This window comes from Arabidopsis thaliana (genome assembly GCF_000001735.4).
Source record: "Arabidopsis thaliana chromosome 1 sequence".
Classification (NCBI taxonomy): domain Eukaryota; kingdom Viridiplantae; phylum Streptophyta; class Magnoliopsida; order Brassicales; family Brassicaceae; genus Arabidopsis; species Arabidopsis thaliana.
The window spans coordinates 25,971,825-25,987,163 of NC_003070.9; the positions used below are offsets into that span (position 1 = coordinate 25,971,825).

At 32.8% G+C, this 15,339-nt stretch overlaps 5 protein-coding genes and 1 pseudogene across 10 annotated transcripts; 2 read left to right on the plus strand and 4 right to left on the minus strand.

Annotated features, from left to right (window-relative positions):
* Positions 1-90: 90 nt before the first annotated feature.
* Positions 91-1,681, minus strand: AT1G69080 (Adenine nucleotide alpha hydrolases-like superfamily protein). Of its 2 annotated transcripts, none has more exons than NM_202379.3 (3): positions 1,158-1,681; positions 996-1,069; positions 91-601 (listed from the first exon to the last, which is right to left on the minus strand). In NM_202379.3, the coding sequence occupies exons 1-3, from the start codon at positions 1,417-1,419 to the stop codon at positions 308-310; spliced, it is 630 nt and encodes a 209-aa protein (NP_974108.1). In that variant the 5' UTR covers positions 1,420-1,681; the 3' UTR covers positions 91-307. The 2 variants fall into 2 exon arrangements, with proteins under 2 accessions (NP_974108.1, NP_564951.1); NM_105578.3 differs by having other exon boundaries at positions 102-601; positions 954-1,069.
* Positions 1,682-3,036: 1,355 nt separating this feature from the next.
* AT1G69085 (E3 ubiquitin-protein ligase) lies at positions 3,037-4,173 on the plus strand. The gene is made up of 5 exons (NM_001334398.1): positions 3,037-3,150; positions 3,292-3,406; positions 3,495-3,579; positions 3,680-3,789; positions 3,922-4,173. The coding sequence occupies exons 2-5, from the start codon at positions 3,296-3,298 to the stop codon at positions 3,967-3,969; spliced, it is 354 nt and encodes a 117-aa protein (NP_001322550.1). The 5' UTR covers positions 3,037-3,150; positions 3,292-3,295; the 3' UTR covers positions 3,970-4,173.
* Positions 4,174-5,625: 1,452 nt separating this feature from the next.
* On the minus strand, positions 5,626-6,882 carry AT1G69090 (F-box protein (DUF295); the record flags this gene model as incomplete). The annotated part of the gene is made up of 1 exon (NM_105579.2): positions 5,626-6,882. One exon carries the CDS (start codon positions 6,880-6,882, stop codon positions 5,677-5,679), a length of 1,206 nt encoding a protein of 401 aa, NP_177072.1. The 3' UTR covers positions 5,626-5,676.
* Positions 6,883-8,123: 1,241 nt separating this feature from the next.
* On the plus strand, positions 8,124-9,735 carry AT1G69100 (Eukaryotic aspartyl protease family protein; the record flags this gene model as incomplete). Of its 2 annotated transcripts, none has more annotated exons than NM_001334399.1 (5): positions 8,124-8,478; positions 8,562-9,061; positions 9,149-9,277; positions 9,363-9,439; positions 9,519-9,735. In NM_001334399.1, the coding sequence occupies 5 exons, from the start codon at positions 8,151-8,153 to the stop codon at positions 9,610-9,612; spliced, it is 1,128 nt and encodes a 375-aa protein (NP_001320489.1). In that variant the 3' UTR covers positions 9,613-9,735. The 2 variants fall into 2 exon arrangements, with proteins under 2 accessions (NP_001320489.1, NP_177073.2); NM_105580.3 differs by having other exon boundaries at positions 8,175-8,478; positions 9,519-9,718.
* Positions 9,736-9,973: 238 nt separating this feature from the next.
* Positions 9,974-10,232, minus strand: AT1G69110 (annotated as a pseudogene). The gene has a single exon.
* A 237-nt stretch (positions 10,233-10,469) lies between these two features.
* AP1 (K-box region and MADS-box transcription factor family protein) lies at positions 10,470-14,525 on the minus strand. 3 transcript variants are annotated; one of them, NM_105581.3, is made up of 8 exons: positions 14,094-14,525; positions 12,673-12,751; positions 12,508-12,572; positions 12,315-12,414; positions 12,042-12,083; positions 11,914-11,955; positions 11,280-11,434; positions 10,470-10,854 (listed from the first exon to the last, which is right to left on the minus strand). In NM_105581.3, the coding sequence occupies exons 1-8, from the start codon at positions 14,276-14,278 to the stop codon at positions 10,752-10,754; spliced, it is 771 nt and encodes a 256-aa protein (NP_177074.1). In that variant the 5' UTR covers positions 14,279-14,525; the 3' UTR covers positions 10,470-10,751. The 3 variants fall into 3 exon arrangements, with proteins under 3 accessions (NP_177074.1, NP_001320362.1, NP_001320361.1); NM_001334400.1 differs by having other exon boundaries at positions 10,470-11,111; NM_001334401.1 differs by lacking the exon at positions 14,094-14,525 and adding an exon at positions 12,928-13,113.
* Between the last annotated feature and the right edge of the window lie 814 nt (positions 14,526-15,339).

Sequence of the window (15,339 nt, forward strand, 5' to 3'; positions counted from 1 at the left end):
TTTATGCGGATAACAAAACAATCCGGCTTGAACAGTAACTGAAGTTTTTGACATACGGATCCGTCACAACTCGCAAAATATTTTAATCCATTGCAAAAAGAACATACTAGCTCGGTTTTATTTATATAGCAGTAAAAAATCCATTACTTTTTTACTAGAGTTTTTTACATACAATCATAAAAAAATACATTTAAAGAAGATTTTAAGAAGTAAAACTCGGAAAATTATTGCACCCACAAATCCGCAACCATGATTTAAAGTTTTTTTAAAAAAGTTATATTAATTTATATGTGAATAGATAATTAATTCAGGCAAGAAGCCAGAAATCTTTGTGACGTTTAGTTGTAAGAGTGTATCCACCAAGCTTCTTGCCTCTCTTACGAACCGCAATAGCCATGCAAGGAGAGTTGTTGATGCAATACTCGACGAAGTCGTGTTTGGTCACGGGTCGGGCCTGCGACGCCCATACCATTAGTAGCCGCCATGTGGCATGTTGTTTCTTCTGGCCTAGAACTAGTAATGATGCTTCTCGTTCTCTTGCCTCTTTCACTATGGTCGGACCCTTCTCGTCACCTTTTACAAACACCACTTCTGTTTTTACCTAATCCAACAAATTATTGAGTGATTTCTTTCTAGATACTAGAGTAGGATAAAATGTTTTAAATATATGTATGTTGGACAGTGATATCTAGTTAAAGGGGTATACTATGGTTAAATGAAATATTCATCAACATTTTTACGAAAATCTAATGATCTGTGTAGTGCAAATTGAAATGAACATTTCGCTAATTCTACTTAAAAAAAATAAAAAAAAATTCAAATGATAATATTCATAAAAAATAATGTGCAAGATTATTAGTTTTACCTATATAAATTAAGATTTCTTAAGAAAATTGTTTAAAGATTTATTCGTAGATAAACAAAAAAGTATGGTAAAGAGACATATTATGAACCTCAGGTCTTTTAAGCTCACACATGGTTTTCAAGGCTGAAACCTTTTTATCAGCTCTTGACGTTGTTGGTTTGTCACAAGATTCGTCTTCTCCTTCTTCTTTGTTAGCTAGATCACCTAGAAAACAAATCGTATATATATGTAAAAGCAACAATAATTATTCTTGTGGAAGATTACTTATAAGAACAAGAAAGAGAGAATTGACCTGATTGAGAGGTTTTAGCTTTAAGAAAATGGAGAAGAAGAATGGAATCTTGAGGCTGAGCACAATGTGAGAGTGTCCAAAGCAAAGCGTTTTTAGCCTCCGAGCAAGAATCAACCACAACAATTATTCTTCTTCCTTTTATCTCTATGGAGGTAGTTGGTGGCTCGTGGCTGCAGCCATGCTGGCTCGTAGTTGTCGGTGGTTGGACTCTTACATTAGCCCTTAATCTGCTCACAAAGAACCCTTCTCCTTTCTTTCCCATACTTTCTTTCTCTCTCTCTCTCGATCTCTCTTTGACTCTTTCCCAATGGAAGAACAAGAAGATGATATAAGATGGTGTAGAAAGTAAATGAGATTAAGAGCTATAGAATAATGAGTAATTATGATCTCGCTTTTGGTAGCTCCCCACACTTTTATATACGTAATCCTCAGTTTCTCCCCAAACTTAGTAGTCACATTTTTATTTAATGAGTAATTACTATCCTTCTTTGGTAGCTCCCCAAATTTGACGCGTTGCACTTGCATCTAAGTTTGCTAATCGTGTGCATTTTGTGTATAGCACCGACATCCACATTCCAAATTCACAATCTAATGGGATTTAGAATCGTTGTGAATTTTGCAATCACTAATTATGTGCACCAATGCATAATTAATACTATATATTGTTCCTTTTCTTTTTATTTTATGTTATCGAATTTTAAGTCCGTAGATTAATCATTTACGTGAGTTGTTTTGTAATTAGACCATCTCCATCGGCAAATGGAAGGAAAGTTTCTCAAAGAAAAAAAAATATTAGTATTTTAATCTGAAAATATATATTAATTATTATTTAATAATTGAACTAATTATGTTGTGACACATGTCCAAATTTAATGAGAATAGTTTCTCAAAATTTCTCAGAAGAGAAACTCAGCTCTCTCTCTCCTACTTTTTTTTTTTTTTTTTTTTTTGGGTATCTCAATGAGATACTCCAATGGAGATGCTCTTATGTTTTTCCCCGATCTAATTATTGAAATCCTTTGTAGGTGAATAAAGATGTCTATTTACTTGATACTTTTGTATTGCCTTGAGTATGATGGATAATGATGTCTCAACTCTTTTGTTTTATTATTAGACATCGAGTGTTGGCCCTTTTTCTTTCATCATGCTCATCATCAAGCCATAGGTCCCAACACTAATTCCTGCCAACCGATAATTGTTACGGGCCATGTGATAGTATAACATAATTATAAAAAGTAGTAACAATTGTCATAACTGATCTTGAGTTAACCAATGATTCTTTTTGTAAAGCTTATCATAGAAATGTCTTGTTCGGTGTGTGGTTTAATTGGATATAGTCATATACAGTACATCACATATTTAATTAACCAATAAAAAGTGGGTTTGTTGTTTTAAGAAAAAACAAATCTCCAACATGGTTTTGCTAATTAAATGGATTTGGCATGATATCAAGTAAATGCAACCACCATAATTATCTTTCCTTTTTTTCTTTCTAAACCAGTTAATATATATCCTTTTTCGTGTGCCAAGAAACATTATTTTTTACATTGGTTACACATTTATGATTTTTTTTTTAAAAAGAAAATAAATTAAAAAATCCAGCTCCTTAATCACTTTTTTTTTTTTCTTTCACGCCCCCCAAAAAATTCTTGAATTAGTAAAGTTTTTTTATGTAACTTTTCTTGCATTAGGATTAAGTAATAAAATGATATACAATAAACGACGGTTGTCGAATTTGTAAACCAGTAATTGTTTAAACAAGTCAACATTCCAAAAACTCGAAACTTCCTAAGCTCTTTTGGTATGCCACGTCATAAAATATCCCAACAAAATCTCCACGTTTCCTTGTGTTGCTCTCCAAAGAATCTTCCCTAGCTCCCGATTACGGGCCAAAACTAGAGTTTGTTGCTTTTTCTCATGCTTGATTGATTCGTTTGTCCTTCTTCTTCTCTTTCTCTTTCTCTGGATTTCAACAGATTGATCCAAGTCCAAGGTATGAGAACAGTTTAACATTAAAATCAATGTTCTTACGTTTCTCTGATTTCTTCCATGTCCTGTCTTTTAATAAACTGTGATTATTTACCGTAATCACTTACTTGATGAACTAAAATCTTACGTTGATTTATTAATTCAGATAAATGGGTATTCTACTTTGTTGTTTTCAAATTCCGGAGTACAATGATGAATCTCTAAACGTACCAAGAATCAGAGCCTTCACTAACCCAATAACTAATAACTTTTCCCCCAAGGTATCTTCCACATTATAAACCCTAATTTCTCCTTTTTTTTTCTTCTACCAAGAACAAGAGCTACATAACACTTATATTTTTGATCCAGCTCGAGCAAATATTTCAAAGCTTAGAAAGAGAGGAAATTTCCACTGTCGCCGACGAAGAAGACGTTTGTCCGACATGTTTCTATGGTAAAACAAAAAAAAAAACTTTGCAATGAGATTGAAAAACTTATGACTGATTAAGATTGTGTGTGTTTAATAATTCAATTCCTATTTGGATTGGAGACAGAGTATATTGATGAAAACCCGAAGATAGTTTTGCAATGTGGACATATCTTTCACCTTGCATGCATCTATGAATGGATGGAGAGAAGTGAAGTTTGTCCCTTTTGTTCCAAGGTTTTTATATATCTAACACATATCTACGGTTGTGTCTATTCCCGTCTTGCTCGCCTTATTTATATCCATTTCTATGACTTTTGAAGTTTCGGAAGGTAAATTGGGTTTGATTTATGTTTTTGATTTTTACAGACAATGCTTTTCTTGGAGGGTGAAGAAATTACACAGCAGGTGGAGTAATTATAATAAGAGATATCATCATATTCTTTTCTGCGGCTACAATTTCTATTCTTTAACCATAAAAAAAAATTGAGTGTTTGGAAGATTGTGATCAAATTCTTTTTGCCTTCTTGCCTGAAAAATGATCAATTAATTTCATTGTGGTGTTTATGAGACCTAGGCCCCGTTTGTTTGATCATTTGACATTTACATCCAAATGATCCATTTACATGATCCATTTAGATAATGCATTTGAATGATGTTTGTTTGATAATTTAATATTTTATATAAATGATGCATTTAACTGAATATTTATTTGTTTGATCATTTTGTAATTCATCTACATTTTCATTCTAATAAAATGACTAAAATACCCATGATATAATTTTAACAAATGACAAATATTTAACATCATTACCAAATATAATTTTAATGAAGAAATGATTTTACGGTTTTGGCAGGAAATGTGATTTTGCGGTTTTGACGGAAAAATATGATTTTGCGTTTTTGGCGAGAAAATATGATTTTCTGGTTTTGGCAGAAAAATATGATTTTACGGTTTTGGCGGAAAAATATGATAATACAGGTTTGGTAGGAAAATATGATTTTAACGTTTTGGCGGGAAAACACGATTTTACGGTTTTGGCGGGAAAATACGATTTTACGGTTTTGGCGAGAAAATACGATTTTACGGTTTTGGCGGGAAAATACGATTTTACGGTTTTGGCGAGAAAATACGATTTTACGGTTTTGGCGGAAAAATACGATTTTACGGTTTTGGCGGAAAAATACGATTTTACGGTTTTGGTGGAAAAATATGATTTTACGGTTTTAGCGAGAAAATATGATTTTACGATTTTGGCGGGAAAATATGATTTTGCGATTTTGGTGGGAAAATACGATTTTACGGGTTTGGCGGGAAATATGATTTTACGGTTTTGTGGGAAAATATGATTTTACGGTTTCGGCGAGAAAATATGATTTTGTGATTTTGGTAGAAAATATTAAAATATTAAAGTTATTTCCACAATTATTAGAGTTTTTTGGTACAATTGGTAATTTTAAAAAAATATTAAATAAGAAATCTATTGAAAATTAATATTATTAAAAGAGAGTATATTTGTGATTTGTTTTTTAGACTAAATCATCTCCATCCAAATGGTTCTACCAAGTCCATCCAAATGAGTTTTACAAATTAGCGTAAGTTTACAAAATCATTCCATATATTATATTATTTGTGATATAACTCATTTTGGACTAGTTTTTTTAAGAGTTTAAGCCTTTTATCATTTACATGTATAAAAATAAAATCTCTCCAATTATCATCTATGGTTTTCAATCGAATGTCAGCCACTTTGCATAATACGATGGAAAGCTTTCTGAAGTGAAGTCATTTAAAGTAAATACTATCATTTTCACGATTACGAGCTCATGTGTCTGCTCTACATAGACACGATCACAGTTTTGTTTTATATAAATTAAAAACAAGAAAGAGAAAACTATAATATATATATAGGATCAGTTATTAATCCCGTTTGAAACTTGGTTATTATTGGTAAATATAAAATTTCAAGATAAATAACTAAATATCATCGGTTTAGAATTATAAAAAAGATGTAAATCATAAAAAACAATACAACTAAAATCAGTTTTTAATATATTTTCTTGTGTGTTTTTCTAGAAAATAAAGTATTAAGAAACAAAAAGAAGAGTATATAGGATCAATCATTAATCCCGTTTGAAAGTTGGTAAGAACCAACGGGCATGAGCGGATGGGATGGACGAAGAAACAAACTGGTGTGGGATTTCAACCTTGTTTGTATCGAGATTGTATATGAAGATTTCATTTTCTTCGTAATCCTCATAAAAATCATCGGCAGTGAAGTAGATGGAGTTACAAGTGATTCCTTCCATGTCCTTAGCAAGCACTGTAATACCCAAACCTAGAAGAATTGACTCATCGCCTAGAGAAACAATTTCCTCCCATTTGTTCACCTTGGATGAATCCATCTTGCAGATTATAAATTCCCATGTTTCAGCCATACTGAAATGTAAGCTCGCGACAATTAAGACATCTCCACGTACAGTGACTATCATGTTATAGATATAGCGATTCAATTTGAGTTTCAGTGGAACTTCAGGAAATTCATCATATCCATAAGGATTTGTTGCATAACCTACAAACTCACGTACGCTAATTCTGAAAGCTTCACGCGGGAATTCTCCAAAAAAATCGTAAATATAGAGGTTGGAATAGTCGAGATAATGAAGCTTGTGATCTTTGTATATCATGTTCAAACACATGTCGGTACATGACGATTTTGGCAACTCGGGGAATTTTTTCCACGAGTTATCTCCATTTTTGAAAGAAACCATAGTTTCTCGATTAATCGTTCCTATAACTAGGTAGTCTTTGGTTTTGTCATCTATCCATAATATCGGATGGCTAAGTCCAAAAATATCTGATTCGAAAGCCGGTAGATTGATCCTCTCGCAGGTTAGAAGATCTTTAATATATAGATGAAACTCTTGATCTAAAGTTTGATCTTCTAACTCTTCGTAACGAGGTTGCATCAAAAGCCAACTTCTATAAGTCGCCAAAACAATACTCTTTGCAAAATCGTCACCGAGATGTTGAGTTTTGTAGAGTTTTTCTTTATCTTCAGGGTTGAACAAGAGACAATAATTCTTGTCTGTTGGGAATAGAATCATCCAAGGGATCTGATTGTTTGGCTTAGATTGTTTTGAACCAAATTGCCAAGATGAACAAACCGATTTAGCTCGTTCGAAATCCAAAAATGCAAGGCGTTCGAAAACCAATTGCATGAGATCTAGAGGAAGCTTGGACCAGCAATGAGGATTTCTTTGAGAGACTGAAACAGCTGGAGATTTCGGAGGAGGAGATTGGGCTAAGGCTAACGTTGGTGAGGCCATCTTTCGGATTATCTTATCCGTCAAGCTTTCAAGTGTGGGAGATGATATTAGCTTTTTCTTTTTTTCACTCTTTGAGAGAAAGTTCATATTAAGAGATTAAAAACTAAAGGAGCCTATCCTAATCCAATAATAAGAAGAAAAAAATCTGGTGTAATTGACAATAACCATATCTTTCTTTCTAGTAATATATATTTACATGGAAATTATTTTGGATATATGTCCATGAGAGATATGTATATTGTAGTACCTTTTGATTTGTTTATATTTTCTTGCTCACATAAACAACTTTCCATAACACACTGAAATCATATTAGATAGATGGAGAAAAAAATATAAATGATTGATACATGAAATACAAGTAAATACAAATGTATGACCCGGTAGTTTGGTTTTACCAAATTTAATCATATAACCATGAAATACAAGTCATATGGTCTCAGTTTAGACTTCGATTTACTCAGACTAAACCAAACAATACCGGGCCACACATTTGTGATTTGTTAATCTTCGTCACTTATAAGGAATATTTTTATTATATGCAAAACTCATATCAAATATAATCACATAACCATAAAATACAAGTCATGGTCTACATGTATCCCATAACCAAATACGATTATTACGCATCCGATCTGTAACAAAATATCCAACGTCGCAAGCTGATATATAATTTTGATGTGAGGATTGCAATCATATAACCATGACTTGTGTTTCATTGTTTATCCATAGCCAATTTGGGAGTATCTTTGCTTAAGATTTTAATTAAGAGTTTGGTATAAGTCTCTAGGTCAACTAGAGGTTTTGGATTAAGGGATTGCTATTATTATTTTTCTAAAGAAAATTAGGAATTTTGATTTTTGTTATTTAAATTTCTGTAAAATTGAGGGTAAAGAATTATGAGCCTACAATAAATGGTCTTTCCCTATTATATTTGCGATCATGTGATGCATATTGATCGAACATTTATTTTAGCTAAAGTTAAGATGCATGATGAACCACTCTGTTTCTATTCTACCATGGTATTTAATAGTATTTCCAATTAGAAAATTTCTTTCAAAATGTCTACGGTCTACTTTTGATTTATGGCGAACATTTTAGCTAAGTTTATATGCATGCATGAACCATTATGTTTCTATTTTAGCATGGTATTTAATACGTACAGACTGCTAATTTAAGAGGAAATTATATATTTATATGTACACAAAGAAACATATCATAGTCTTCCATATCTCCTCTTGACACTTTTCAATAATTTTCTATCATCGATCATGAGTTTCTCCACAACCACAAAGATGCAAATTTTGTTGTTGTTTCTCGTAATTCAGCTGTGCCATGGCTCAAATGACACTGTGAGTATCTCGCTGAAAAGGCATACTCTGAATGTCGGGGGTACTTCTTTTGGTGGTTTAAAAAACTTTGATGGAGTTGTCTTTTACGGTGAGATTTCTGTGGGTAGTCCGCCACAAAAATTCAACGTTGTTTTTGACACCGGCAGTACTGATCTGTGGGTTCCTTCTAAGGAATGGCCTGAGGAAACCGATCATAAACACCCTAAGTTTGATAAGGATGCATCCAAGACATGCCGTTTGATGAAAGGTACTAACATTTTTCCTTTTAACTTTTTTAAAAAAAAACTCTTTTAATGTATATTTTCATTAAAACTTCCTCGCATTTTCTAGGGGGAGAAGTAAATATTGCATATGAGACAGGAAGTGTCGTCGGTATTCTTGCACAAGACAATGTTAACGTAGGCGGGGTTGTAATAAAAAGTCAAGATTTATTTTTGGCACGTAACCCAGATACTTACTTCAGAAGTGTTAAATTTGATGGAGTTATTGGGTTGGGCATCAAATCTTCACGTGCGCAAGGATCTGTCACGGTTTGGGAAAACATGGTGAAACAAAAGTTGATAACTAAACCTATTTTCTCTTTATATTTGAGGCCACACAAGGGAGATGGAGGAGAAGATCCAAATGGTGGCCAGATCATGTTTGGTGGGTTTGACCCGAAGCAGTTCAAGGGAGAACATGTTTATGTACCGATGAAACTAAGCGACGACCGCTGGAAGATCAAAATGTCCAAAATTTACATTAATGGTAAACCAGCGATCAACTTTTGTGATGATGTAGAATGCACAGCAATGGTTGACTCTGGATCGACTGACATTTTTGGCCCGGATGTAAGAGAATTAAGTTTTAGTGAGCATATAGTTTAGTTTGTATCATAAGTTGGTAAAAAATATTTGGTTTTGTTTCATTCTGTTTAGGAAGCTGTCGGTAAAATCTATAAAGAAATTGGAGCAACCAAAGTAATAATTAGATGCGAGCAGTTTCCTGCTTTGCCGGATATCTACTTCGAAATTGGAGGAAAACATCTACGCCTCACTAAACATGATGTACGATCAGGTTTTTCTATCATTTGAGTTGTTTTTTAAAGCCTTTTTCTTGACCTTTTTTTCTTTTATGTTTTTTTTTTTTCAGTACGTTGAGGTGAAGACAAATCCCAAAAAAAGATGCAGACTTCGTATTGTGAAGTCTAAAAATCGTCGTAAAGACTGGTAATAGGCTCTAAAGTTGTTGTAATAAAATTTTCTCTAACCCATATGTTAAGAAAATAACCATTGGATTTAAATGTAGGGTCTTGGGTGAGGCTTTCATGACGAAGTTCCATACGGTGTTTGATTATGGAGATGTTAAAACCCCAAGAATCGGCTTTGCTGAAGCAATATAAGAAAATTAGTAAAAAGAGTACACTAAACAAGTTTTATCTAAATTTTATGACAATATATATGTGAACCAATATTGTTATTCTGTAAGCGTGACTTCTTAATAAAAAGGAATTATATATCTGTCATTTCTATCTATACTCAAAACGAATTAATTAATAACTCATATATCTGACTATCTCAAAAATCAAAATTATGCTTTGCTTTCCTATTCTCTTCATTATGCATTTAATTCTGCTCTGTTGACTTCTTCAACAATCCTCTATCCAAAGAAGGAAACTTCTTCAAGAACCAAAAAATATAAAGTTGTAGTAACTGAAACATGAAGACCAAACAATATAATTACCAAAATGTTTAATACAGAAATTGTTTTCTAAAAAAATTAGCAGGAATACAACGAAGAGAAGATAATGTGAGAGTTACGCTTACCACAACGTGCCTTTTCTTGAGTTTAGCAACATTTTACTGAATGTAGATGAAGAGAAGATAATGTGAGAGTTACGCTTACCACAACGTGCCTTTCTGGTGGTGATATATCTTAAGAACCTTAGTGGGCATTTTCACTGGTCCCTTTACTGTAAGTCTCGTGTCCTTAGCTCCATGAAACAAGTCAATACACACTAATTATTCGATCACTAATCAAACAAATGTATCAGAGAGACTACCAGGGTGTTACATTACAGATCCTCATCCATTCGGAGGCACTGTTATTATTGCCTATCTTATCTAATTAGAAGCAAATTCTGGGCCTTTATAGGCCAACATCCTTCCTTGATTCTAATTGGGTTCTATTCCGATTAATACGGCCCAACCACTCAAGTTCGCTTGTTGTAAACTTGAAATAATAAGAAATTTTGCCACTCCTAACTTAATGCAACAAAAAAAAAAAAAGGTCCGATCTATTAAGTTCACGTTCATTCTCTCTGACCTTCAAATATATTACAATTTTGCTCCATATTGAAGCAAATAAACTTATCAAATTACAAAAGAAGAAAGGAGCCTGCTAATTTATATATGATGATATAAGAACATCGAACATTTGCCAAAATATATTAATTGGATGAAAAGAGCCTAGCCACTATTTATATGTATGTGGCAAACTGTTTTTATTGTTGACGATTACAAATATATATATGGAAATGCTTCATGCGGCGAAGCAGCCAAGGTTGCAGTTGTAAACGGGTTCAAGAGTCAGTTCGAGATCATTCCTCCTCATTGCCATAGGATCATCTTCTTGATACAGACCACTGCATTCACAATCATACATAGGATATATATGAAAGTGCATATGTAATCATATGTTTCACCGTACAACAAAGGAAAATCAAATATCAGTCCATTGTGAAATGTCAAAGATATATTAATTTCATTTATCTAACAAACTAAAATTGTACTTAAACACATAGACCAACAACAACAAAAAGTCGACTTAGGCTTTTCGCAACCATTCCATGTACATTTTCCACACTAATAAGTTTGTTCGTTTGGCGACCATTGCATTAACCTACGTTAATAAAATAATGTTTTAAAATAAAGTTTTCTAGTTTCAAAATCATGACATCATGTAACCATCACTAACAGCTATAACTTCAATGAAATTACAACACCTAACGTAACTAGCTTGCATAACATATGTGCTTTAAATTAAGACTGATTAGTAATTTTTTGTTACCCCATGTTGAGAAAAGGAGATGGCTGATGAGAGAGCATGTAAGGATGCTGGATTTGGTGCTGCTGCGGTGGCAGAGGGGGAGGCATATTGTGGCCTTGGTTCTGCTGATCCCACTGCTCCTGTTGAGCCCTAAGAATTTTTTCCCTCTCCTTGATCTGCCAGCAAATTTATTTCAAACCATATTATCATCATCAATTTTCAAAGTGAAGAAACTATATATATGCAATGGTTACAAATAGTTATTTTCACAGTTGCACTCATGCAATGAACTATTATAACATTTTTATAATTAGGAGTAGTGTCTATATTCATATACATAGATATGAGCTAAGTAGAATGATGGGACAACATTTCAAAGTTTCAAATATTTTCAATCCGAGAGACAACCTTAAAACTAAACGGACAAACCATATCTACGTACAGGCTGGTGATTATATCAATCAATAGACAACATCTATGCTATTTCAAACAATTTGCAAAGATTTTCTATTTTTATTTAATGGTGCCGAAGTTAAGTGGAGATATGAAGATATCGTAGGTATAGCTTGGCTGGAAGTGTGGAGCAGAACAGTGGAAGGTAACAGTAATGCAATGGACAACATGTTGATGAAAGAGAAATGATGACATGTGTTACCTGTTTAGAAAGCATGCTGTTTTGCTCCTGTATGGCCTTCTCCTGTCATTTCCGAAACGGCACGATTGTTAATTAGCTTTCCTATACGTTTCTCTATAAGACATACATTTGATAGGGGTTTTACATACCTTTTTTTGGAGCTCATTGATGGACTCGTACATAAGTTGGTTCTGCATACACACACATCAACATTAACAACCCATTACTTTAAGTAATATGAGTCTTAAAATACACAACATAACTCATACATTCGAACCAACCTATAGACATATCAAATTGATATTGATTACTGATATATATATTGATACATACACATATGTATTTCAATGTTCACATTATAATAACACTTGTAAACGTTTAAGTTATATAGATATGTTCAACGAAATAGCAGAAGGCAATACTTTTCTAGTGCGGATGTGCTTAAGAGCAGTGTCAAGCTGCTGCTCCAGATTCTGAAGCTCTTTAGGGCTCATTGCTTGCAAGTCTTCCCCAAGATAATGCCTGAATTTCAATAGCATCAATGAATTTTAACTTACTTTAAAATGGAACCCGATCGATTTCCTAGATAGAAATGTGATGAGTGTAAATGTGTACCTCTGGTTTCTCTCCAAAAGCTCAATCTTAGCCTTAAGCCTGTTATACTCCATCGACCAGTTTGTCTGTGTACCAGAAGTTTTATACAAATAAAATTCATCAATACTACAAATAGATTGATATAATATATATGTGGATTAAAAGGAGAAATATTTATTGAAATACATTGACGTCGGACTCAGGTGCAATAAGCTGTCTTTCGGCGTAAGAGTACCTCTCATAGCGTTCAAGTATCTTCTCCATACTGATCATTTCACAGAATTAGGGTTAGCTTTATCATCAACCAATTATCATTTTATTATATAAATAATATGGAGATGTAACCAAAATATCATCACATTTTAGGATAAATCTAATGATGGTTTTATGCAATTAAACCAAGATTTCCTATAACAAATCAAGTACCGATCTCTATGATACCTTTATAATAACAAAACAGTATGAATCATAGACCCTATGCTCTTAGCTTCGAGTTCTAACTGCGGTTTCTTTAATTTTGCTACAATTAGGTACAGAAAATCTTCTTAGATGCGACACATTATAATAAATTATTATAATCTTGCCAATTTACCAATCTTATTTTTTTTCAGAACAAGGACAATGCTTAAAAAAAAAAAGAAAAAAAAAAAAAGAAGAACAGCTGTTGCTTGTTGGAGCTAAGTTTGACCATCGGTAAGAAGCCGATTTTAGGATGGAGTTAATTCTTTTTATGGATCCCCAGAGGTCAAAGACTCCCTACTCAGATTTGACATCTTTGTTTCAGTTTTAATTTCTAAAGTCAAATAGAAAAAGAAGCAACACTAGTTCAAATTTAATACTATATAGTGTTTTATATTACGAGTTCATAATCTTAAGATCCGAGTTTAAACATTTTCTTTGCTTAGATTTGCAAAACATGAAGACACAGTCGTGAGAACAAATTAGATATTCTTTTACAGCTGAAAAAAAACAACTCGTAAGTTAAATATTCTTTCTAATAAAAAATTCTCAATTTGACATTATTATCTATATCTATTTTAATTTATTTTCTCGTCCCATAATATTTTTTAATTATAATCCAGTTGCAACTTATATATGAAAAAAGAAACGACACTTCATTTAAAACTCGAACTCAGTGAGCGAGTGAAAACTACAGATCTTATTTTCTTACTATGGCATCAATTAGAGCTTAGATCTGCAAATTCGAAAGACATGGCTATTGGAGAACAAAAGAATTCATTATGAGTTAGGGATCAAAACCCTAGTTCAAAGATTAAACATACACCCTTCTATATGCTCTTGAGTTTGAAGATATGATGCTGATAAATATTGCACAATATATCAAGGTAATTACTATGGTATAATTAGTGTGTTCTAGGGTTCACTTCACTACGGCCCTAAAGTTTTGATTTTTAAATTATACAAATTTGTATTAAACATTTTTCTGGCTAATCAAAAAATCCAAAAATGGAAGCCCTAGAAAATATATAAACAAAAGCAGTAGTGAATAATTAGGGCAAATCAAGTAGTCAACTTAAGGGGGAAAAAACTATATAAAGTAGCAGATTAAAAGATTTTTTTAAAAGTAAAGAATTAGTTGAAGTTACCAAGAATCAGTGGAGTATTCGAAGAGTTTTCCCTTATGGGAGAAGACAACAAGAGCAACTTCAGCATCACAGAGAACAGAGATCTCATGAGCTTTCTTCAAAAGACCAGCTCTTCTTTTCGAGAATGTCACTTGTCTATTGATCTTGTTCTCTATCCTCTTCAATTGAACCCTACCCCTTCCCATTTTTGATCCTTTTTTAAGAAACTTCTTACTCTAAAAGAACCAAACAAAACAAAGACCCCCAATAAGAAACTACAAGAGAGATATAAAGAAGAGCTCAGACTTTGGTATGAACCAATTAGGAAAGTTTTTCTTTCTTTCCTTTATAAAAAGACTTGTGTTTGAGTCTCGGGATCTTTATTTATGGAGAGATTTGGGTAAGAGTGGTTTTAGGGAAAAGCTAAAGCTGGTTTCTCTTGTTTGCAAAAACCACAGTGGTTTCTTTAGGATTTGCGTGTCGACTTCTCATTGGTATATCTCGTACTAATGTCGGGTCCATGATTTTTTAATAAAACTGCGGACTTAAAAATATGAAAATAAACAATTTGATTATCGACGTCTCGTGAAGAGAAATGGGTAAGTAACATTGTACGGACCACTGGTCCTTCCCCAAGTGTCACCTTCGCTTTGCATTGACGGCGGAGATTTCCCTGTAGATCTACGAAACAAAATCTGAACCAACCAAAATATCTATTTTTAATTTCCTTTTATTAACATTTCTCTATTACCCTATTTTACACTATTCTTTTGGAATAAGGTGAGAACCCTTTGTTTTATCAAATTTGCTTATTATATTTAATGTTCTCAGCTGTAACAGTGAAGTACAAATAGACCTTTCTTTTGGCAATAGATGTTTTTGGTAGAGCTGAGAACCAATTGACAACTGTGTAATGTATTGCGTCGACGGATTTGTACGCAGGATTTAAGGAAAGAGAGGAAGATCGAGAAGAATAATTGTAAGTATTCAAAATTTCAAACCCAAAAATAGTATTTTGTCAAAGATTTGTTCAATGTTGTGTGTTCTTATTAAGTTGTAGATGATCAGGACAAAAATCAGTTGAATATGTGCTATGTTGTTAATCAAACATACATATATTTTTTTTCGTCAATCAAACATATTTAGTTTGTACGTTATATCCATATATATTGTTAAATAAAACAACCATATATATACAATTTGATGTCAATCATATAATGAAATAAACCACATAAAAACCTTTGCTCAATTTGCTTAATCACTTCTT